This window comes from Opisthorchis viverrini (genome assembly GCF_000715545.1).
Source record: "Opisthorchis viverrini unplaced genomic scaffold opera_v5_3, whole genome shotgun sequence".
Classification (NCBI taxonomy): domain Eukaryota; kingdom Metazoa; phylum Platyhelminthes; class Trematoda; order Opisthorchiida; family Opisthorchiidae; genus Opisthorchis; species Opisthorchis viverrini.
This window is the reverse complement of record NW_008751659.1, coordinates 177,260-202,139: the sequence shown is the minus strand read 5'-3', so window position 1 is coordinate 202,139 and position 24,880 is coordinate 177,260. Positions and strand designations below refer to the sequence as shown.

The 24,880-nt window shown below is 42.0% G+C and overlaps 2 protein-coding genes across 2 annotated transcripts in view; one reads left to right on the top strand and one right to left on the bottom strand.

Moving 5' to 3' along the window:
• Positions 1-24,880, top strand: part of T265_00285 (hypothetical protein) — a gene marked incomplete at both ends in the record, with an annotated part of 149,090 nt that overhangs the window by 96,659 nt on the left and 27,551 nt on the right. The window lies entirely within an intron of this gene.
• On the bottom strand, positions 1,097-24,637 carry T265_00284 (hypothetical protein; the record flags this gene model as incomplete). Its single annotated transcript, XM_009164029.1, has 15 exons — positions 1,097-1,273; positions 4,670-4,876; positions 5,051-5,251; positions 6,962-7,192; positions 7,305-7,563; positions 10,238-10,478; positions 10,579-10,795; positions 11,846-11,978; positions 14,318-14,550; positions 15,851-16,096; positions 16,339-16,417; positions 17,554-17,720; positions 22,485-22,571; positions 24,145-24,201; positions 24,327-24,637. 15 exons carry the CDS (start codon positions 24,405-24,407, stop codon positions 1,097-1,099), a joined length of 2,616 nt encoding a protein of 871 aa, XP_009162293.1.

Sequence of the window (24,880 nt, the reverse complement as noted above, 5' to 3'; positions counted from 1 at the left end):
AACGACATGATCATTGATCCAAAAATAAAACTAAAACGCCAGACAATTCATGATTGTTACGAGTTTAACCTCACCTGCTTCGCTTTGTTGGAAATCAAGGGGTTCAAAACTTTATGCTGCAAGTGACTTGAAGTGATAACTCGACAGACGTCGCGTAAACATCTGCTTGAAGCATTGGAAAACTACGAAGTCGGAGTGGGCACAAAACTAGCTATGTGTAACTGGAAGTATTCATACATCCGTGTACACAGACTCGTTTTTTGCCTTCAAAGTAATAGTCCTCAGTTTGTTTGGTGAAGCGACTGGGGAATTAAACCATTCAAAAAGACAAAATACGAAATGTTTGGTTGTTCGTGATAAATAAATCAAAAGTAAGTCATAGACGCCTCCTACCACACGCTACTTGAATGAGGAGGTGAGGTTCTTCAATTGGAAGAGAAGAAACCAATTAGGAACCGACATAGCTATTAACAAGCCAAAATAAAGGCTTTGTTATTTGATAATTTTTCGGGTTTCTGGTTTTCTTCAGTGGACAGTGGTTAGCTGAAAAAGGCGTTCAATCTTGTGTAGCGCCGATACGCTTCAAGCAGAGAGGGTCCGTTGAAGAAGCGTAAGAAATAAAACTGGGAGGATTAAGCACTGAAGTGCATTGAACAGCAAGGAAGTAGATGTGATAAGGGCACTATTCATGACTTTTTGTGTGAGCCAATGATGATAAAGTCTCACATGCCCGGAAACACAAATTCTGTCATGAATAAGTGTTGAAACGATGTCTCAAAATATTCAAATAGGCGTTGTCATGATTACGCGGTATCGCCTTTTTCAAATCTGTTCGAAAGGGGAGATGAAACAAGGTTATTGTGTTCAATAACCCATGAAAGAAAAACATTTATTCCTAGGTCAGAAGCTAAAGGAGTTTTGCTAAAGGGGAAAGGATCGGAGTTTTGCAAGTACAAAAGATAGAGACAGAGATAAGCCAAGCGTTCTGGTAGAGGAATACAACGTATGGGGTGAAATATGTGGTGTGATAAGAGGTTTGCCACTGAACGGATGCACAGATCGGATTTGACGGGAATTGATCAAAGCCGGATGCAGTTTACATCATGCTCGTCGCACGCATTCCCCTGTTGGTGGTCACGGACAATTCACGAACTACGGATCCAGCACGGCCCGGTCCTATGCGTTTAATTGTCACAGTTCGCTCAGCCATGTCCGCACGGTGCTCGGCTTCTTCGATCTGCTGCTGTGCTTTGCGGTACTTGTTCATTGTGATCTGCGATACTTCTTCCTGTCGATGAAAATGAGGAACAAAACAAGATGCACTGAGCCATAAAGTGAGTTAACGTTTGTCTCCAGGATAAGTTTGTACCGACTTGCCCAGCTGAATATCTTTTATGGAACATCTATGAAAACACTGAGTCTATGCTCCTTTCTTCTTGAATACATACCGTTTGATATGTTCTTGCTAATTCTAAGTTGTGTGGGGAAGTTATCATGGTTTCGTACCGGAGATCAGACAGATTTGATTTAGCTAGGCAATGTGTACAATTTATAGTTAACTAGAGATTAGCATGAAAGTATGCATCATTCTGATCACCTATTGAATGGACAAATTCTTGGTGATGAACACTAGAAAACAAAGCCTAATGTACGTGACAACGACAAAGTTGGTTCAAAACGTGGACAACATAATACTTTCCCGTGAAGCTGAAAAAGTCAGCAAATGGATAACAGCTGTTACATATCTTTCACTCATCTGATACAAATGGTTAGTTCCAAGAATACTTACGCATACACCTAACACAAAAAACACCCCGCCCGGCACGATATGTGAATCCTGATGTACACACAGAGAGGGGCTATACAGGTACAAGGAGTTCCGACTTGTGTGAGTGTAATTCACCTAATTTCTTCACGTAGGGTCAGTTGTGGTACCGTCATGGCGGGAGGCCTCTTTTATACACCGTTTCCATAGACACATCAAAGTTATACAAGCCCTTTAATCCACTGTAGCAGTGTGCTTTTTAGTTATGTTGGCGATGCAAACGCCTTCTTTCAAAACCACCTAAAATGTTCTTCAGTAACAACTCCTAAGGAACGAAAAACCAGGAATAGCTCTGCCTTCAAGAAAAGGGACCAACATCTCTACTACCATTCTAACTTTTACTTTCTACTCTTAGTACTTTATCCTAAAGAGCAATCGCGTCCCGTAACTAAGCCACTGAAAGCCTGTATATTCTGGACTCGTACAACCATGGGATACCCTATGCTCAGTGAACTTCAACAATCTTCCACGGTAGCCTAGATTTTGCATGCCTGACTGCTTCATTCGCTTTCACTTTACCACTGCGTTCCCCATTATCCGTAAATCACCCCGCAAATATGCTCTGACGGATTTGTAATATTCGAGGAAACATATCACCGGTTTTTGTTTCCATCAATACAACCTAACTTTTCTGCTTTATTAGGTCCCACAGGCTTTGTCGAGCGCGAAATAGTGGTTATCAAGACTAGGTCCAACGTTAGTGACAAATGTATCACTTATACTCAAGTTCTCATGCAGATTTATAAACACACAGATAGCCTAGGGGGGAATTAGTGACAGTTTTCTCTTCGCGTGCAACCGGCCCTCCGGTTTCATACCAAACCTGATAATTTAGGGAGCCAGTCAACCTTATTAACTATTTCTATCACTCAATAATTTCACCACTGGGAGATCCTTGACTATGGTAAAAGCAGTTTCAGTCGGTTGATACAGTGACTGAAGATCACCAACTGTAGACGCATCGCGTGTATGGTCTACACCGGTCTTTGGAGTTCTAATTTTGAGCCAGCATTGCCTGTGCGAAAAACACCGAAAATGTCTAGTGTCTTATTTAGAAAGTCCTCAATCTAGCTCTGGCTGGAATGAAGATGCATGTCGTGACTTAATGTCTGAACAAACTGAGTGAGGTCTCCAACGTGACTGCTTGGTGCAGCGAAAAATCTTGGTGAAAATTGCCTCTAACTTCTCGAGGATAAGGGCTAGAACAGTAGTCTCTCCATGTTATACTAGTTCTGCTCATTGAGCCGGGCTATTCGATTGCAAACGTTTCGTCACCATCATCGTGACATCATCGGTGAGTTTTTGGGGAACTTAGTGGTGTTGAAACGTTTACGAGCAAAATGTACAGCTCAACGAACAAACTAACGACCATCTACGCTACTTGAGCTACCAAGATTTTCCCCCATAGAGAAGTTTTGTTCAACCCCTTCCTCGAAATATGTCATGAGCAGAGGACAAAGGGTCATCACATGGAAGGGCCACTCTCTAGAAAAAGAACTGTGGAATCAGGACGCCGAGCCAATACAATGCGCGAAGCAATATGACCACCCGCTTTGCCAGTATGCAGACCATATCGGTCCATGTACTGAACGGTGTGGGGTGAGCTCAGACATAGGGAGACACTGACCTGGTCCTTTAATAAAGTGAGCCAAATTAGCATCGAAGGTTTGAATTGAACGGCTATCGGATCTTCCCATCACTACGCTTTTAATCCCAAAGTAATTTTTCATAATCACTCGTACCCTGTAAACTGGTAGTTTCGGACATTTTTTATCCATTCCGCGTCATTTCATACGCTTTTACCTCCAGTGTCTTCCACCTAACTTTCAACCTATCGAATTGCATATTTCAGCAATATATTGGTGTAAACGGGTCAAGCCAGGAGTTTCAAAAAATCAGCGTAGATGACTGCGGAGGAACAGTCCCTATAATAATCTCAACGGGGACTCCCACGTGAGAAGATAAGCGAGTGGGTGCTAGCTCTCACACCCCTAAATCGTAGTTTGTTTACAAGACGGTTTTTAGCACTTTTCGCTTAAAATCGGACGCAGTGATTTTTCCGCTGTGGCTGGAGTGTCCCGAACCTTCGTGAATGAACTGCTGTTGTACAAATATGTGGGACCAGGTTAAACCACACGGAGCTACCTTAATACCCCATTGCAGCTTGAAAACCGCCAGTCCACATTTGAACTTTTAAAACGTCCATTCAAACTCGGATTAAAAATTCGAAAAGGTCGGAGCACCCGACAGTCTATTTCATCCAACGTTTATGAAGCTGTCGACAAATCCATTTGTAGATCATCTTTGCTGTATAAAACAAACATTAGGACGTCGTTAATAACACATCTGCAATCTAAATTAAGGGTCGTAAACAGTAAATTTTTGCACTGATGAAGGACTTTCATGGAGCAGCATTCCAACATTCTACCTATTGAGCAATATCCAACAACTACTGATGGATAATATATACTGAGCCACCTATCCATTCGCGTTTGTATTTCCTGAACATTGTTTTCAAGATTAGCAGACACTACGATCATGAAGTCTGAGTTAATGCGTCAAAAAGATTAAGCTAAACACTCAATTAGATCACGTCACACTTGTTTCGATCTCGATAAGCACAGATTTTCAAGATTAATCTGGAAAACTGAGTTATCAGTCACCAGTGCTGTTAGAAAATCAGCTTACACCCGCAAATGAAATTATTATTTTCCATTATGCTGGTGCGCGTATTTTCTTCCGTTTAACGAAGTAAAAACGCATTTTTATTGAGAAATTTTTAGTGAGGAAGTGTGTTGACACATGAACACTTCTTGCGATAAATTTGAGAAGAGCAAAACTCACCGCTTCTTCCAACTGGCGCTTGTAAGCCTTCATCTTCATCTGAGTCTTGTCCAGCAAGTCCTGAAGCTCTAGCACCATTCGTCGGTCATCTTCGGCTTGTGTCTGGAGCTCTCGGTACTGACGCTCGAACTTGCGGGCTGCAGCCAGAGCTTCCTTGCATCTCCGAGATTCTGCATCAAATTCAGCTTCTAGTTCACGAACACGAGTCTTAAGTGAACACAAAGATGACGGTCCACGGTTATTCATAAAAACTACAGGGAACATAACTTCTTGACCACCTGAGACAAAAAGTTACTTTGGAATAGTCAAGCCTCAAAAAATAAGTCTTTTGCAACAGAATTCACGAATCCCGTCTAATAAAACATTCGTTAGGCTACGTACCTGCAACTTCTGAACCATTCTACGTCCTTCACGAGCCGAAAATGCTTCGGCTTCCTCCAGCTTGACAGTGATCTCCCGAATCTCCACCTCAAGTTGTTTTCTCAAGGCCTCAGCATGTTTGTAATTTTCTTGCTCCTGTCGAAGCTCGTCGGCCAGTCGAAGCACTTCAGAGTTGAGGCGCGTAGCCCTGTCTTCGGCACCCTGTAAATGATGTGAACATAAGTAGAGCAATGTACTTTTCAGACATGTTTTAAATTAAGGGACTAACAAACTTCATGCCATTGATACATGAATACGATTGCATCTCATGTATTCCCACACACCCGTATATTGTCTTGGTGAGTCCATCAGCTGCTGGACCTCCTATTGCCGCTTGTCCACAAATCGCATTACTTCATCATTAATAACATTCCTTTGTCTGGTCCCTGTTGACCGTAAACTCCGATGCTATTCAGTAATTTGTCTTGTACTCCCGCTCGTTCTTCACCCCAAATTTGGCGGTGCACTTAGCGGCTTGTCTGGACACAGAATAATCATTCGAGTAAATTATTCTTCGTTTGTCTCCAATATGATGTAGTCACCTGATCGACCATTAGAAAGTACTGAAAAGCTCTTACGGCAGTCTTGTGTCTTCGTAGGTGTTCTCATGAGTCTATATCTCTTGAGGAGACACATCAAACAATATTATCAATATTCACGGCCATTAGGGTGTGAATAGATTTGTACCGGAATAAAAGTAGGTAAAGACGTGACACAGACAACAAGTACACTGTTTTAACTCAGTGAGGAGACGAGCTAACAAGGAACAAATCTTTGCGTTCAAGTCTGATATGAAAGCCTAGGACCCTAGTCATGCTTCGGCTTTGAACGGAAATGGGTCAGCTCATCTGGGTTTTTGTGGCCTCGATCATGCAGCTAAATTCAAACTTTAATACCGAAGTGGAGAGGCTGGCAGTTCATTGTATTGCTGTGTCTTGAATTGATTCCAACGTAAAAAAAGGACTCGTTTGAATTTGTTAGAATGGAAACGTTGATGGGTTAAGCGTATTTGTATTCGTGTTTGTATTTCGATTGCCTCGTATCATAAAAAATAATGGAAGTAAATGTTTTTCCTGATTCAAAAGAACATTTTAAGCATTTCCTTTTTATCACTTAGTTGGCGACTAAGGTTTAAAGATAGGTAAAGTAAACAAGCTAATCAGTCTTAGCTCTGCAGTTTCCTAAACGGGTTTGCATAGATCTAGAGCAGTAGAACATGATTCTATTTTCTTGCTTTCTGAGTTGATATAATCGGTTCGCTCACAGTTTGAAAAGCATTCACAATCGGCGGAATACTCATTACTAATTGGGCGTATCACACACCAAACCGCATTACTGGACTGGTGCCCTGGAGCAGTAAATAAGCGTTGATCACAATCTGACTTAGGACTGAGACTGTTATAAATTTTGCGTATGAGACGCATGAGAAGTTATCTGTCATTTTTTTTTCCTTTCAAGTAGTACTGCAGGCGGGTAAAATTGTCAGCCTTCGAATAGAGTACAGTAAGATGGAGAGTGGAAGTGAGAAGATCATCTGATTGCCAGGTGACTTTTTCTGGACTAGACACAGCGTTTCTAAAAGGCGCAAGCAAATTTTTGTTATTTAATTGGTTTTGTATGCGCGCAAGATATATTAACTGAAATAATTAAACACCGTTTATTAGAACTTGCAGACCTATCAAAAGTATTCGTATAGGTTCTCCTCAAACAGCGTTCCAGTCGATTGTATTGATCTATTTCCGATTCCAAATCTAAAATATTATGTATACATTAACATTTTGAGTCGCACCCGTAATAAGTAAAGAATTAATTAAATACTTCCTTCGGTGACTGTAAAATTGTACCCGTTTTAGCCTCAGTTGCCTTTCTTACCGCTTTCGCGTTGATTGCTTCGTCCATGTCCGCTTGCATCACGCTGATGTCTCCTTCCAGACGGCGTTTATCATTGGTCAGCGTGTTGACTTGCATTGTGAGCTCACTAACACGAGTCTGCGCTTCGTTCATTTCATTTTCAGCATGCTTGCGTGCCCGATCTGCGGCTTCTAATGCACCACGTAACTCTTCAATTTCGCTTGATAGCTGAATTCGCTTGCGTTCGCTAGCCTGAAAGAGAAAAGTACGATCATCAAATTCTGAAGGCCATGTTTTATCAAATCACGACCCCTTCGTGCCCCCTTGTAATTATACGATACTTTGATGTGTATGCCCAATTTACCTGCAAGTTCGATTCTGCAGCCTCGCGAAGACGACGTTCTTCTTCCAAGAATGCTTCGAGGTCCTTGACGCGCTGTGCAAGAGTCTTGTTTTCTTTCATCAGGTTTGCATTTGCTTTATTCGCAGTGTCAAGTTGAAGCTCCAACTCAGCAATGTTGGACTCGTATCGCTTCTTTAATCGGGAAAGCTCTGACTTGTATTTCACCTCCATCTCCGTGATTGTGACCGTTAGCTCTTCAATAGTGCGAGTGGTAGTCTTGCTGAAGTAACGGACAGGAAAAAACAGTGCCTGGTTTCAGTAAGCTGATAATTTATACCCATTCATGACCTGTCCACCGCAACCAATGCATTTTGGAAACAATAGCAAATGAATTCAGTTGTTCGTAAACTTGACTGTCGGTTTTCTCTCAGTTATTTTGGCAAAAGCATGACACAAACATAATAACTGGTTGAGCCGATGCGTCACCTCCAGGCTCTCGAAAACTCGCCATTTCTAAAACGTTAGCAGGTAGGCAAAGGAAACCAGGCCGACGATTTTTATGAATGTAGTGTAAGAGCTTTGTGTGGATTGGATACATGAGATCACTATTGCTCGGCATCTGTGGTCTACAGGCTTTCTGTGACCGATATGAAAAGGGAACAGAAATGAGTAACCCAAAGTTAACCTCAGTCATCTACAAGTAAACAACGGAACTATCGCTGACCGGTCTGATTACATGACTGTTGTGGCTGTGTGCGCACGTTTAAGTACTTTTATCCAAATGCGTTAATTTGGCCTGGATTGATTCACCTTCTTTTAACATTTCTGCGTACAGTGTGTCCCCCCTCTGACGTACCAGGAGCCACTTCTTGGCCCCTCATACGAATTTCCAGCTGCAATACGCATAAAACATCGCTAGGAAATTGTCTTTTGTGCAGTTTTTTCTTATTTCTGACCACCTTGGTGGAGTGCGCAAATGGATTCCGCATTCGTAATTCTTGGGTCCGAGTTTAGATGAAGCGTTCTTTCCGCATGATCAAGCACTCCGACCACGTAACTTGTACCAGACGCACTTCTTGGCCTCGCGAGAGTGGTACTTTTCTATGATTTTTCCTACCGCGATTTGTTGGAAAATAGATTCGTCGTTCCTTAAATGGTGGGTAGGAAAACGCCTGACTTGAATACGAAAGTTCTGTTTTAGTCGACGAGGCAACAGACAAAATGTTAAATGTAATGATATCTAAGCAAGTGGCTAAAAATCCTTGATCTGCATGACAGGCAAGTTTCGTAAATCCAGACAAATAACCCAGATTCTCGCTTTTGGATCAGCTCAACCCTACTGAAGCAACTCACCAGAGAGAAACAGCAGATCTCCAACCGTTCCCTAGATCTTCACAATTTGGTCGGGTAAACTTCGTATGACACCAGACATGAAAGGAGGCTTTAGAATTAGCAAGATATAAAGGTGCTACATTCTATCAGAGTAAGATGGTGGCAAGTCTTTTATAAATTGACGACTCATTGTGTTTTCAGCGTGGGTACTGCTAACCAGGACGCATCCGCATCAAATGAAATATCTGACATCGTTCGAGAGCCAGAATTCTTGAACTCTGCAACTGTCTATCAGTTGTATCCTGGTACAGTTTACAAACCATCAAACTATATGCTTAATTGTTAAAACCAGTTTGGGAAATCCTACTACCTTTTGTTATACTGACATGCCTGTCAGACCAGCTAGACTGGTGGCCGCTGTCGGAAGCACAGTAATTACTTCCTTCTACTCCCAAGTTATCAGTAGCCAAAAATATCAGTGGTTGAAATCAGCCAAGCCCGCGGAACCAATGCCAAAATGTCCAAGATTTTGGATCAAGCAAAATAGTAGAAAAGCAGGCTTGAATTTCCGCTTTTCCAAGGATTTGTTAACTAGCTGTCAAGGCTCTTGTTTTACAACTACGGAATCACTTATGACGCGCCTGGATAACTCGTTGTGTTTTCACACTGAATCACTGTGGTAAATGAAGAAATCGTCGCGTGTATACTTCGGCGACATACATACATACCGCGAAGTCTCCCCACAACACTTTGAAGAAAGTCCGAGACAAGGTCTTGATCGATGTCTGAAATTACATCAGGCAATTATACTGTAACGTGGATGCTGTTGGAAAACCTAGACAGTACCGCTTCCCAACCAATACCAATCAATTGCCGTTTGAACTAACACTTCGCGCTTACAGTTTTAGGTCAGCTAGCTGGCAGAGTGCCGCCGGAGAAGTGTACATAAAAGTGCCAGCAGACGATGCCATACTGAATCAAACTGGTTCAATCGTTTGTTCCTGAGGTAATAGCCTGCAGCTGCATCGTCCAAGTGTTCGACAACATGAAGCTGAAATCTTATCAAGGTAAAAACATGAGCAATAGTAATGTATTACTTTTGTCAACCGTGATATGTTACGTCTCCATCAGATCGTTCTGTGAGTAATAGTATGTGTAAGTGATCATGTCTTTCTTACGCTTTTTAGTTGCGGACATATAGTCCAAAGCACATAGTAAGGTACAAATCGTTCGGAAGTGAGTGCACTGCCTGTGAGGAAACACACAAACCCACTGGAAACGGTAAGTTAAAACATGTCTACGTGTAGGTCCATGTGGTGGTAAGCGCGACATTTTTTGGGCAGAGGAAAGTCGACCTTTTGGCGATGTAACAGGTTGCAGCCGAACGTGGTATATAATCAAAAACAGATGTATAGCTACATCTGTGTCAGTATTGTTACAAGCATGGTGGTAGATTTACGCTGGCGTTGGGTTTGGATTCTCCTGCAAAAATGTTGGAGGCATGCTTGATTTACTGACAAGCCAAAGTCCTTCGGTAAGAAAAATTGAACTGAAAGGTTTCTGGTAACTTAGGAACGAATGCCTGATCGTTTAGGTGGTATAAAAAAATTTCACGAACTAACCGAAGGGTTTCTAGCTCCTCGTCCTTCTCTCGAAGCCTCTGTTCCATTTCTGATTTTAGATGGTTCAGAGCAGCTTGGGCGTTTTGATATTTCTGGTCTACTTCTCGCAGAGCTTCTTCCGCGTCATGCAGAGCGGACGCCAAATTATCCCGTTCCGCCTCAAGTTGAGACCGTAGAGCTTCCAAATCTGTGAGTCGCCTGTTTGCATCCCGTAGAGTGGACTTGAGCTCCTTAACTTGATCTAGTGAATGAAGCAAAACGTAAATTTTACTAGCATTATGTCAAGTAGCTCAATGCCGATTGGACTAATCTCGTATTGCTATAAACGTAGGGTGACTCACCAGAGAGTTGGCGGTTTTCACGGTCAAGAGCAGCATTTTTGTCCACCAGATCATTTACCTGACTCTTGAGTCGCATATTCTCTGCCTCCAGTTGGCTGTTTTGCGAGTGCAGATTGTTGATTTCAATGGTCAACTCATCTAGACGGCGTTGTAAGTCATTGGCAAGGCTCTCGGCGGCCTTGGCCCGACGTGCCAGCTCAGCATTCTCAGCAGATAGCTGTTGTACAGGGACGAAATATTCAGAGTAGCTATATAAATATCCAATAATCTGTTATAGTGAGATTGTGGGTCTTGGAACACATCGTCTTTGCTAGGGTAATGGACTAAACCTATCCCGGGATCGGGCGTAAAAACCCTTTCATATTTTTGCAAATGGCAGCCAAGTTCAAACAACACCAGTTGATTACTGCCAACTATGTTTAAACGGGAATACCAGGTTTGACTTTGTGCTGTGTGTCTACTTGTGTACTTGTTCGCCTATATATCCAACTGCACCTTGGTGGCGAACCTCAAGGGCGAAAACGCCCACAGTTTTCAGTTTCCAAATTCATTAATCATGGAACTCATGGGTGCCCTCAGAGGAGACTAACACTTAGATATTTACGGGGCTGACGCTTAAAGATATGCAAACATTTATAGGTTTATAGATCAACAAAACAGATGTAGCTAGACTACCCCCTCAATTCCACGGAGCACCTACAAAAACGCATGATCGATCTATAGAATACCGATGAAGGTGGATGAATTATGACATTAATTGTTGATTCTAATTGATAACTGACTAGTTATTTTCGTTTTGCTGCCTTTCAAAAATTTGCAATACGGTAACACTGAGCTATGTTTTAACTGGGATTCAGTGTGCTGAGAAACAAGGCAGATGTGTTGACTGTTTCAGGTATTTTTCATGGTGATATTTTCACTCTTTTTTAGCTGATATCCTCGTTGGAATTTAAACGATTGACTGGAATGTCTTTTCCAACCTCGAAAAACTAATCCCCTCGATCCAACTGATTTTTCATTTCTCCAGTGTGTCACGTCTTCAGGGATGCCACCGTTTTGAGTACTGCGCCGTTCAACGACTGAAATAGTCAGAGTGGCACCGAACCTATTTCACCAGGTCTGTTATACCGCCCACTCTATACTACTACACCATGCGCTTTCACGCGCTTACATTGCTAATTAAATTAGATATTGCTCGGCTTATACAGCATTTTTATTAGGCAACAATCATCGACCAACTAGACAGTCTTTAACTTTGGTCACTTACGCTGTCAACTTCATTTTGGAGGTCCTTAATTTCGATGGTCAGCTTGGCCTTGATCTTCTCCAGGTTCGACGCTCTGGCACGTTCACGTTCTGCGGTATCTTCCAACTCTGTGATTCGGAGCGTCAACTTGCGCCTAAATAAGTAAATACAGGGCGAGTGAACTTTACCATCATCCAGGCAAGTGGAATGACCTCAAAACTGGTCACCTATACCTAATCCTAATGACAGTAGATTACAAAAATCTTGCAGGGAAAACTTGGTCGTAAAACTTAGAATCTAGCCTCGAGGAAGAACCTATAATTAACATTGTGAAATAGTGCGCATTGTTGTCCTAAATGTCCTAGAAATTCTGCAGGCGTGTTTAACGTTCACTGTCTTCATACTTGAACGTCTGCATTACCAACAAATTGAGAAGGTTCCCCCATTTCCCCTATCCAGAAGAACGTCTGTCAACTTGGCGTTCAGGTGTCGCTATTAGGGCAGACCTGCATAATGCTGAGAGAATTAGGGGCAGGTTTTGTTTCATCTCAGCATTGTGTGGCGCAAAAAACTAACCGAAAGCGGATTCTTCGAATGCATTGTCACTTGGAAGAATGGTCATTTGGGAAATGACGGCATCCTGTACAGTCATACCGCCACAAGTCTAGTTACAAAAGAATCAGAAAAGTGGTGATTCACCAAGCAAAACAATTTCTTCGCAGTCTATCTTCAGCCCAGACCGAAGGGTAGTCTGGAAACCAATGTGTAGCGTGCAGATTTATCGATTGCCTGACGCAGCAACGAATCAGAACGAACACTGTAAAAATGCCCCACCAATAGCATACTCCTGAAATTTTTGCGGATTAATCGAACACTGACGTCCGTACAGCTAATCCCATAGACCACACACTACAAAATTTGTAAAAAGGAAACGGTGAATGGAGCAAATGTTCATAAGATCAACTTCACCGTTTTTAGCTGATCACCAGGTGACTAAAGCCCGCACTCATTTATCGATTCCAGAAACAATGGCAAGCCACTTAACCTGTAATAATACCCAGCAATTAAATTCGACACATAAACGAAGGAACATCGATGTAGCTGAATGTCGACAGATCAGTTGCTTGTTACTCATCTGTAAGCTACTCTAATTGCAGCCAAAGAATCAAGATCCTTCATTGTACTGAATTTTTGTTAGGAACAGCAACCAGGTGGTCCTCCGAAAACTACACTTGCACTAAGAGGCATTTAAAGCATTCAGTTTTGTGCACAACCACTGGACTGTCTCCAATATCAACCAGATTAACAAGACCCCAAGCCGGAAATTGAATTTGCCACCGAATACTTCCAACTTCAACAGCATACTGGCTTTACTCAGTTGATGATGATGATGATGATGATGATTTACTCAGTTTCACTTGAATGAGGCAATTTACAACCATTCGCATGAGATAAAGTCGTATCATCTGCTAATATCTTGCCCTGGGGAACTTTACTGGTTGGGAGAAGTCGAATAGTTATCCAATAATTTCCATATGGCGGCCTCAACTTCTTATTAGCTAATGTATTCTGTAATTCAAGCTGAGATTCAACAGTCAGAATATTGTCAATACTTAAAACGCAATCCATCAGTTGTTTCATTCAGCGCGTTTATTCGACGACTTGACTGAACTGTTGATCGTAATGTCCAAGTCTAGACTACAGCGGAATTTATCAGGCCAAATTGTGTATGAGGATGGCGAGTTGTTTTGAAACAACCACCTGAATACTCACAACTGTTTCAGTCTCTCGAAACGGTTGTCAAATGATACATTTTCCGGGCATGCAATGAGGGCCCTGGCTTTCGTTGATCGCGTGTAGCTGCGCCCGGACAGTGAAACCTGCTAATCGAGGCAGATGACCAACATTTCTATGTCCACTTGACTATCCCCAAGGGGGACGAACAGTGTGACAAACTTTGTAAGAGAGTGTAGGCTGATGTGTGTTTTTGTAAGCAACATCTTCTTAAGCTTGAGTCACCACAAAAAGTTAGGCATAATCCAGAAATTCTTCTATAAATCTACGGGGCGTTATTAAGTCACATCTCGAAAGAAACATGTAGATGTTTGTCTTACAATGCAACAGCACACTGCACCTAGCGGTTAAAAAACAAGCTTTGATCATCTCCTTCGATATTAGCTGTGGCGACTTATCGTCCATCGGGACTTGGAGCAAGAACACCCCTGGTTTCGGACATGCCCATGGAAGGAGCTCCTTCGTATGTGTAGTTAATTAAGACTCACTTAGCAAAAGAGTACTTTCTGGAGCAATTTTTACCATCAAAACGGTGGCCTAGCTGATAGTTTCTTCCTCGCCGCCATCTTTAGCATCATTCGGCACAAGAGTATATGGCCTACAGAATAAACTGATGGAATTCCTCCCTGGAAGCTCAGACCACTGAAGGTGCTTAAAAACATTGACAAGCTTTTTGAGGCCATTTTATGAATCACTCACTTGAGTTCTTCGTATTCCTCAGTTTTTGACATGAGCTCTCGTTCGAATTTCGATTTCATCGCAGCCAAATCAGCATTGAATTTGGAAACTTGGTTTCTCAAATTACTGGCCTCCTCACTCTCCTCCTCATATTTTGCTTGCAGGTTATCGTAGTCCATTTGCAATGAGGTCAGTTGAGCTTGGAGGTTGAATCGGCTCTGTGGAAATTGGATGAGGAATACGGATTTGTAGTGCTAAAGGACCTATCTACAGCCATGCGATTAGTTTGTACTGAGGGTGTATGACGAAATGCCTGGAAGGTAATAGCATAGGTTGTGGTTACTTCGTGCTAAAGAACACAAATACCCGAAGATGCTCTTTCGGGAGGTTTTTGCTCGAGCCGCCAATTTGTGCCAAAGCATTTGAGGTGTACTGCCGATTAAATTGTGCGTTTAGCTTGCTATATATCAGTCACATTGCAAATTCACCACCTGACGCTTAACGGTAGTTTGTTATGCTGTTATACAGAAATTTGCAAGCATGTGCCAACCTTAGGCAAACTCAAGGGACCAATCTCAAATGGGAATGAAACAGGAGTACAGTACTTCTTGTCGACATTTCCAGCTATTTTTTTAAACGTCTGCGTTACATGCAGAACTCGTTAGAGCCTAACAGTAGTTGCTCAACTGTTATGCCCACTTTTCCCTCCGTAACCATGCACTTTTGTGAGTGCCACCGAGAGCTGAGAACTTAACAATGAAATTCAGCAGAGATGTTCGCTGAGCTTGGTAATTTGGTTGCGAACTTTTCCGAACCAATCCAAGTCACAACATCAGTGTGCCGGTAGGAAGCTGAAAGTTACGTAACGGAGCGTCAATCAAATTGCTCAGCTCAGCTCAGCTCAGCGAATGAACCAACGACCATCAACGCTTCCCGGGCTAGCAACATTCTGCCCAAAAGCAGAGCTTAACAAGTAAGACCAGTTTTTGATGGAGCAACTCAGACTGGAAATTATGCCAATAAACCAGTTAAGACGTTCACTGGAAGATATTACGGAAGATATTAAAACATGAGCTGAAAAGAGTCTTGTTAACTCATTCAAATGAACTATATCATAGTAGACCATGTTTATGGTCTTGTTCTTACTGCTGTCTCTAGTTTGTCCATCTCAAATGACGCATATAACGGAAACATTGAATTTTTAACGAAACGCAAATGAACAAGGCACTTCCAAATGATTGAACGATGCCAAGATTCTGGCATTTCGATAACCGAGGGCTAAACGAGGGCGTTGCTACTCAATCACTATAGGAGGAAAATGTGTACTATGCGACAACCACATTCGTCGTGAGCACACCCATTTCTTCAGTAGGATATATTGAAATCCAATCACACAATCTGCGGAAAGTTCGCTACACTTAAGATGCTACCGTAATCCGTCGAATGATTTTGATTAATTTTGTACCAATACTCGTAATTTGTCACATACATTTCTCAAACTTCAGGTATAGATCAAAGTTGCATAGAAGAGCAAGTGACGTCAGCAAGACGTACCTTTGCTTCATCATCAAGTGACCTCTTCAAGTCATCAACGGCGCTCTCAAGTGAAGACTTTGCTTTGGAGAGATTGAGGACTTGTGCTTCGTATTCTTGATTTGCATGCAGGAGTTCAAAGTTTTCGGATGTAAGGCGGGCTTTGGCTGCATTCAGGTCATTCAGTTGCCGCTGCAAGTCATCTGTTAAACCTTTCAATCGGCTAAGTTGTGCATCCAAACCCTCCAGCTTGGATTCTGCCGATTGCTAAAACGGGGAAAAAGAGACTTTGTTACGAAGACTTCATACTGCCAGGAATACAACAAAATTTGAATTGTAATGGATTAGAATGATGAATAAATGCGTTAAGACAATGTAATACCGAGTTAGAGAGGATGAATTTAAGGGCCAGCTCAGTCTGATGAAGCATTACTTGGTAAAACTGCATGATCCATCAATGTGGGGTAAACTGAAAATAATGCCTACTAAAACCACACGTTGCAACTCACCTTTGCTTTCAATGCCCCATCCAGTTGTCCAAGAACATTGTCCACTTCCATAATGAGACTGTTCTTGTCTTTTTCGGCCCTGGAGAAAAAACGAAGATTGGTATAGATCAGAGACGGCTGCCATATGCAAACCCAAAATTATATTAACGGTTCTCATAAAAAACGGTGACGATGCCACGGTTGGAAAATTTCTGCGACGACCTAGCACAATTGGAGGTTGATGGCATAGGTTTTCACCGAAGAATTCAGCAACTCCAACTTGGGTTTAGTTTAGGATTTTATGTTGGTTAATCCCAATCTCTTCACGTGATACAACATGGTGTAGATTGCGGATCACCTTATTTTCGTTTGGACCCCTATATTTTGTTTTGAGCGAAGGGCAACATACAACCCTCCTCCGGTTCGGATACACACCAGACAGACTTTGTGACCTCTCCGTATGACTCCTTTGCCCTTTATGCGAGATGAACACAGTTTGCATCAAACCCAAAAGTGACCGTCGGCATTAAAGTATCCATCGGAAAAGTTTGGACAGCCAACTGTCCGTAAGAAATTCGTAGGGCAGTTGGCCAGTTACGACGAATCAGCTATCAGGAAAGATCAAATCACAAAAGGAGTCTAATCGTGACAAAGCAGGAAACAAACTCCTCCTTCGTCAAAGTCGCATCGTCAGGATCACCATATGAGGACTTTCGCTTTTCATTCTGTGGAATGGACAACGGTATTTGAGACTGAGTTGTCTATAAGGTTAGAAGTGATTTGCTTGGTCCCATAACAAGTAGGTAGACATGAAAATTAGTCTAGTGGGAGAATGCACTAGTTTACTCTTCAGATGTAAAGAGGACTGCCTCGTTAAGGATTGTCGCCATTGTATAACACTGAGTAATTCACATAAACTGGTTGTACTAAAATTTACTCGGTTTTCTAAACCGGTTTATTCCAGACATATCGTCCGCTAGCCAAGAAATCTCTAGCTCATCTTCGTAAAGTTGCGGAGGGACATCTGGTTGCTCTTATGGTTTGTTTTTCGTGGAACTTACCATTCAAAGGTTTACCAAGCATAATTTATTACTCAAACTAGACAGAATGAAAATCCGACTGCAGGAAATCACCCACATTTCAACTGCACTGTACCGCACAAAAATATTCTCTTCTAGGAAACTGTACACCAAAATAAAAGTATAAACTACAATTATTCGACTCGGTGAAACCTACTTTCCCTTTTGCTTTTGCAAGTTTTCCACTTCAGCGGCAAGTTCGTTCAGCGCGGTCTGATGCCTTCGGCGCATTGAAGTCTCAGCCATTTCCAATGAGGCATTCGCGTTCTCCAAATCTTTTCGTAGCTTCGCAATTTCCATCTCACGACGCTTAAGAAGCTCATGCTAAAATACAATAGAATAACCAGAAGTCATCATAATAGTATCGCTCCGTTGGTTTATTTCGTTCTGTCCACCCACCTCTTACCGAACTTTATATGTGTTGTCCGAGTTGTAGGGAATCTTTAAAACGAGGAGTCCACTCATAACCACTTAAGACATATTGTACGTTGCAGGGGGGAAACGGTAATTCTCCCATAAGGCTAGAAAGCACCAACGTTTGGCTATCAAGCTGGGATTGTCCTTTTACTTTTCATCTATACTTGGGCAGTTCTGTTAGAGTGAACTTGGTTACTCTTTGCTTATTACGTTGATCGAAACTCAGGGACGGCACACGCTTGATGAGCCCCAAAATGGCGAAACTGTGCATGGGCCATTGAAGAGCTTTTAGAAATACTATGCATAGTGTATCACATTATTAAATTGTTTTATCCTTGTTTATAATGTTATACCTGTTTTTAATATACTACGGACTTTACCATGTGCAATATTGAGGGGACACAAAAGGCTTGTTTATCATCCGATTAACGATCAGTCTTGTTGTATCGGTAGCTCATTAAACATACTGTACCGTGGTGTTCGTCCACAACTCCTTGCCGCAGGCAAATAGAAAACAGTCGCTTCCGTGTATCCCTGGCACACAGAAAAGCCAAGACCAAGAACGTTTACATGCAGCTTGAATCAAACGCAGAATAATGAAGGTTGACAATTCCATATGCTGAGGCACCTGTTTGCCGAATAAGCGTTTTAATTGGCACGACAAAGCCCTTGAGGATCAGTTCAGAGTCGCTTGCATTTAAACAGATTTCCCAGCCAACTTTTGGGAACCATCTGTACTTCCGTGTAGTACTGACATCTAGAAGGACAATTTGATTCTCCAATTCTTCCATTTTGACTACCAAGCTAGCGCTTGCATGTCTCAAAACTAGGTTATCATTTTATCCTCTTCGTGAAGGAGTTGATTTCGACGGATTAGGCCCATTGAGTCAATGTCGTATTGTTATTTGGCCAACACAAACAGATGAGGAGTATAAATGCAACACTACGTACAATTAGTTTTCCATCTTACATTAAAAATTGGAAAAAGCAACTTATTTTCACAATGTTTCCTCTGGAAGCCGGCAGTGTATGCTAATGCAAACTACCTTGTTACATTTTGGAACCAAACGAGGTTCTAAACTATCGGTTTACTTTGCTGTTTCCCTCGGTCCATATATATCATGCCGTTTCCGTATGTAGTTTCTGACTTTCGCAAAATACGTCCATAGATCATGCCGGGCATCTTGACGTACATACATTGAAGACACGCTCGCTAATTAATGTTCCCCGTGTTCCTGTCTCTTTTCTAGTTTTAGCACAATTTTCGTGATATTTATCTTGTCCAGAAGACGTATCTTACTGTAAGCTTAGCAACCACAAAGTCTTCGGCTAATAATTGTCTTCTAAATTGACTTTTCGCAGTCTCGAGGTTATACTTTATCGTTATTTTTAGCCCTTATTTGGGTTTTTCTTTCTTCCAGTTTAGGAGGCTAATATGGCCAATCAGTACGTTATGTAAACTGGAACTGCTGTTCCAACGTCACATCGATTGGAAACCTTAACTTCTAAAACTGGACATGAATGCTTCTGCCACCAGCGCATTGTAGCGTAGCAATGCCATGCCACGAAACACGTAGTAGTGATTTCTGTCTGAACCCCAGCTTAGGTAGCTATTGTCAGGGTGACAGCGATGTGCATTCATACATGAAACAGGTTAGCACATGCGATGGCACAGCATGGGGTTGCGAGGAAAAGCAGAGCGTGGAATGTGCGGTAGTGTATGTGGGCGTGTATAGGTAAATATTAGGCGGTTAGGATGAACAGATGGGCAGGTCGATTGACAAAATGCACACAGGCACGCTGGCATTTATGGGACCTGGACACGACTATTGGCCTCCAGTTTGCTTATTTCGGTCGATGCACCGGTACACTCCGATGTTTTTAGTCAACGAACTTCACCAGCTGGGCGTGCCGCAAACAAAAAAGTACACTAATGTGACGAGTCTAAAATTTCCCAGAAATGCCTGTTGTTTTTAGTAAACAAACCCAGAACGTTCAAATTTATTAGCAGCTTACTGGTTTGGAAAACGGAGTTGTGGAATATCATCTGGACAGATTTCTACTTATATCCTGTCCATTTCATTCTCACGAATAGATTTAATGAACTAGTTTTTTGGAATCCTAATGGATTTACCACTTAATTAAGAAGGCCTAATGGAATGATATTCAAGAGAAAGTTAGGAGCTCAGGTTGTTCATTTGGTTATCAAATTGTCCGCTGAGCTTGGCAGCCTTGTTGTAAACGTTTCGTCATCTCAATTGTTGACGAAACGCTGGTAACCAAATTGTCAATGTCAGCTAACAACCCGACCAGCAAGGTTTATGGTACTAATCATTGCATGGAAGTCAAGGCTTTAGCTTATGACTGAATCTCGCAAAACAGAGGCGGTGTCCTTACAACCGAACCACAACTGTACCAGTGCTTGCCTCGTTCAATCAGAATTATTTATCTCTCGGGATGAGCAACATAAACCACTCCACGCTTGATTCAGACTGTATTTTTGTCAACTTACTAACAAGAAGCACACTGGAATACCTCTAGTTCGGCATAATTCTGAATTACAGTGAAAAACATGTAGCGAAGTTCTGTACTAACTAAAGTATAAAGTTACAGTGACACTTTTTGACAAGTAAATCATAAATTCGGGTTTATGATGCTTAGAAACAGACTGATCGTTGCGTTTACTTGAAGGAAAATGGTACTTACGTGATCTTGGTTAGATTAGAGGTTAATCCTTGATTAATTACGAAGGCGACAGTATTTCTACACAGGTTGCTGAGAAGGATATCCATTTTGGAAGGTGTGGCTCGCAAAAGACAAGATGCCGCCTTAGGAGTACTTCCCCTAAAGTTGTCATGAGTGATGTAAACGAAATGAGAAACGCCCACCTTTCCTAATTATCCTACCAGTTTAGCCTATCTATATTTACTATGAAAGTTCATACTGTGGTTTCCATATCAAGTACAGTTTATAAACAGTTGTCAGACTAACACATAAACTATCGGTAGTGCTGTCACATAGAACGAGAATTTAATGCCCCTTATTGTCCGTCTCAGAACTGACATGGTGGGCAAAAATGGCTTTTAAAATGGGAACAATGGGTTGAATTTAGCAAAGTCGTAATGACTGCTTAGTGTCATTAATCAATCAAACATAGACAGAAAAATCCTTGTTTACAGTTGTGCTTCACCGTCGCACAACCACAGTACGGCTTACTGATCCGTATTTGTTTTTTTGGTTTTCTGAAACCGTGATCTGGATTCTTTCCTCTATCATAAGACCGGTCAAATACGGCCAGTTTTGTTGTCTATACGCACTACTCACAAGTTTGCTGATAACTCCTTAACCACTATAAAAGAGAGATTTGGTTAGATTCGGTTGAGTCGCCAGTAAAACTCAGATTCGTATGCAAACAAGGGTATGTGATGAGTGATCAGCTTCAGTTACCAAACTAATCACTCATTCTCTGGATTCTTTTCGCGATGACAAATTTCCTTATTAAAAAGGCTACGTATTTGCGCAGCCAGAAAAATTGACCTTTCGACGAACACATTGACATATTGCTAATTCACAATAGCCCGAAAAATCAACTTCTGGGTGTACCAGCCTCTCGTCACGTGCGCAATCAAGCACTCAAGGATTAGTGTCGCGCTCAAAATTATAGTCATTTCTGTTTGTGGAAACATCTGTAGCTGTCCATTCTTACCACTTCTTGAGTCACAGCAACCATTGTCGAGTCCTTTTAAAAACTGTTGCTGACATATGAAATTAAAAAGCTAGGCTGATTAATTTTTTGTGTATTAGTCACAGACTTACAAGTTAGCTGTTGATTAGGTGGCTGTTGATCTGTTCGCTGAGCTAGGCAGTAGACTTGCAAAGTTTTCTTCACCAGTTATTGTCAGTGCGCAGTTGCTGAATTCGGAACACCTTCGAACCCCTCGGCATCACCTTAGTAAAATAACTTTAATTCATTTTAGCCACAAGAGGATTCTAAAATAATGTGACTTTTTTTCGCACTGAGCTTTATCCCTCACAGTATGCACAAGCTAGATGCCAAATCGTTCTTGATGTCGAAACTGTAATTAACCTCAGAAAAGTAGCCTGACCGACTGTTCTCTTCTCAATAATTGGAACACTATTCCGGCTTGAACAGCCCAAGCACTGGGCGCTAAACCTTAAGAGTTGAGAAGTCTTAACTACATTAGTATACTTTTAGAAGTGAGCAGTAAATAACCGTGTTAACACTAATTTCGTCTGCTTTTCAAATGAAATCTTGTCTGAGAGGTCTGGAAGGCAGCTAATTCAAAATGGGTCTTTATGAAAGGCGTCTTCCTGATGCAACTGCTTTTTAGCCGTTGTAAATCCATCATTCAATTAATTGGCAAAAACCATGCAGATGACTATCGAAACATGGGTTTTGAAAATAGTTAGACTTGTCCTTTGCTCGGCTCGGATAGTCTGGCAATCTAATCTCTGGCAATCTAATCTCTGGTTTCCCAGTGGCCGCACAACGAAAAATGCCACAGCCGGATGATGAACAAGTAGCATACTTATTACTCAAAGTATTTCCTACGTTAACCCTTTTGCTTAGCTGACAGCAAAAAATAAGTTGACCAAACGACAATGTTGACCAGTGGATAGAAACCTAGTTCGCTAAAACTAAAAACTTACCGTCTGACTTGAACTTCCTCCAGCTTCGTCAAGTCTTTCACTGAGTGCGTCTACTTGGAAGCTCATGTCAGCGGCATGTCGTTCAGCCTGAAAAGGATACAGTTCGGTCAACTCAAAGGAAACATTCATACTAAACTATTGATTAGGAGTTTTATCCCGGAAGAAAAAACATCTCTGTTGGAAGGACACTTTTGGCGCCACGTAAACCTTCCTAACTGTAGTCCCCGCTTAAGAAAATAAACCCCCAGGAAGTGAGGATTAGATATGCTGTCAGTCAATGCGCTGCCGATTTATTTCCCGGTGGAGACCACATTTCAGTCTGCAAGGCATTCCCGCCACAGCTTGATGCAAAAAATTACTCTTGACCTACTGACTGAACAAAGGTAATACATGATGTAGAGCGACACATAATCATTTCATGCCTATCGAACATCCAAATTGGCCATTGTTTTGGTTGGTTTTAATCGAAGGTCATCACGGTATATGGTTGTCTTCAGCTTAGAAACGTGAAACGAAGACTACCCATGCTAAATGACCTAGACTATTGGGACTGGTGGCGAGTGTGCACACCCATTATCTCACTTATACGAAATCACTAAATGGCCCGTGTTTCCATCCCAGACGGAGTAAACTGTCTTGTCCTAATCGTGAAAAATCCCTTTGAAACACCCAGATACAACTAAATTCGTCTTACCCCGGCAACAAAAAACCATGTGATGTAATTATCAATATTACGTCGCCCAAGGTGAAGCACCACCATCCCTGAGGCATTCCAGGATCGCAGAAAGGATTCTCTTACAATGGACTACTGTAGCAGTGATTTTTAATTTACACAAGTCCAACAGAAAAGCCAATTTATTCATGTGATGGAATCGGATGCTTGAGTATGCAAAACTCAACTAAGTCTCGCACCACTCAGGTGTGACAATCACGCCATTCTAATATAGATATAAATTGTTTGACAATTAACTTTGATGGCTAAGTACAACTTTTCGTATGTCCCAAAAGACAACATTCTAGCGAACCAGAAGTACAGTCTATAGATATCTTCTGAGTAGTTGAGTCGAGGCATAGACATTTTCAGTTGAAGTGAATACTGTGTAAATGTCACACGGAGACTCAACTTGTATGCTATAAATTTGAGTGGTACCAGTTCAGGAAGTTTCAAATGTGATTCGAAAGCACTACAGGACTAAGTTGTGAGTATTTAAGAGTACCTAATGGCCGGTGTCAATAGCACATGCACAACCATACGGCCTAGTGAATAACTCTTGGAATAAGCAAACATGCGTAGGATGGTGCAATAACTTTCACTATAATGTGACCGTGCCGAACTCAATAGACCATCTTAACACAAACATCTTACGATTGCCAATAGTTTGTAGCGGACACAGGCACTCAAAACCTTCTAGTTTAATCTGCTTATATTCACACAGTTTCCAGTTCATACAAATCCATGATAAATACGCTCGGTAAATTGGGGTGGACAGGCCTAGATCGCTTATCGAACATTAGCCTAATATTGTCTCGTTAATGAGAATGAAACCCAAGCTCTGCCGGAGTACTGTACACCGAGCGGAACATGTTCGCACACATATCGAAACGAGGCTGTGAAGATATTCGACACCGTGCTCAATGTGAATTAGGACAACTAACTTACCCGGACTCGCGCATCGCGTTCCAGATCAAGCATGTCTTCAAGTTCACGCACACGACTCTGGAATACAGGAAACGGAACCGATAGTAGGTGTTCAAAAAATCATTCCATCATTTGTCACGGCTTTCCAGTCATGATTAACATCAGCCATTTAGACTACTCTACTTTTTGGTGATACAACTTACTTCCAAACGTGAAGTGCTGGGCGACACACCGCGGTAGATTGTACGAGAAATTTTGACGTGTGATTCCGACTCGTGACTCATGGTGCTACGCTGATTTGAGCTGACGATGTGCAATAATTGTCTTGAATAGAAATCTCCAACTCTTTACGAAAGTGAGCACTCCGAGAGAGAAACGATTGGAGTTGAACAATTTTCACTTCATGAAACACGTGGAGACGTATTCAAAAATGCGTTCGGCAGAAAAGCGAGATGCTCAGGTTAGAAACTGTGCGGACGCCAGCCGGCGAGGATAGGGACCGGTAAAGGCAAATATTGAAACCTGTTTCGTGTGGGCGGAAGAGTGGGTCTCGAAAATGGGACATACACCAGCCTGGTGTGCGGTTTGTGCGGCATGCACTAACAAATACCGTTCATTCATGTTCGCATCCATCCGCACATGGTCCGCACGCACATACACACTCGCACACCGACTGCAGGTTTCTGTTTTAGTGAGGTGGAAGTGGGCACCCGTCATATGGAGCTACACATTACCCCACACAATGTGTGAAGTGCAA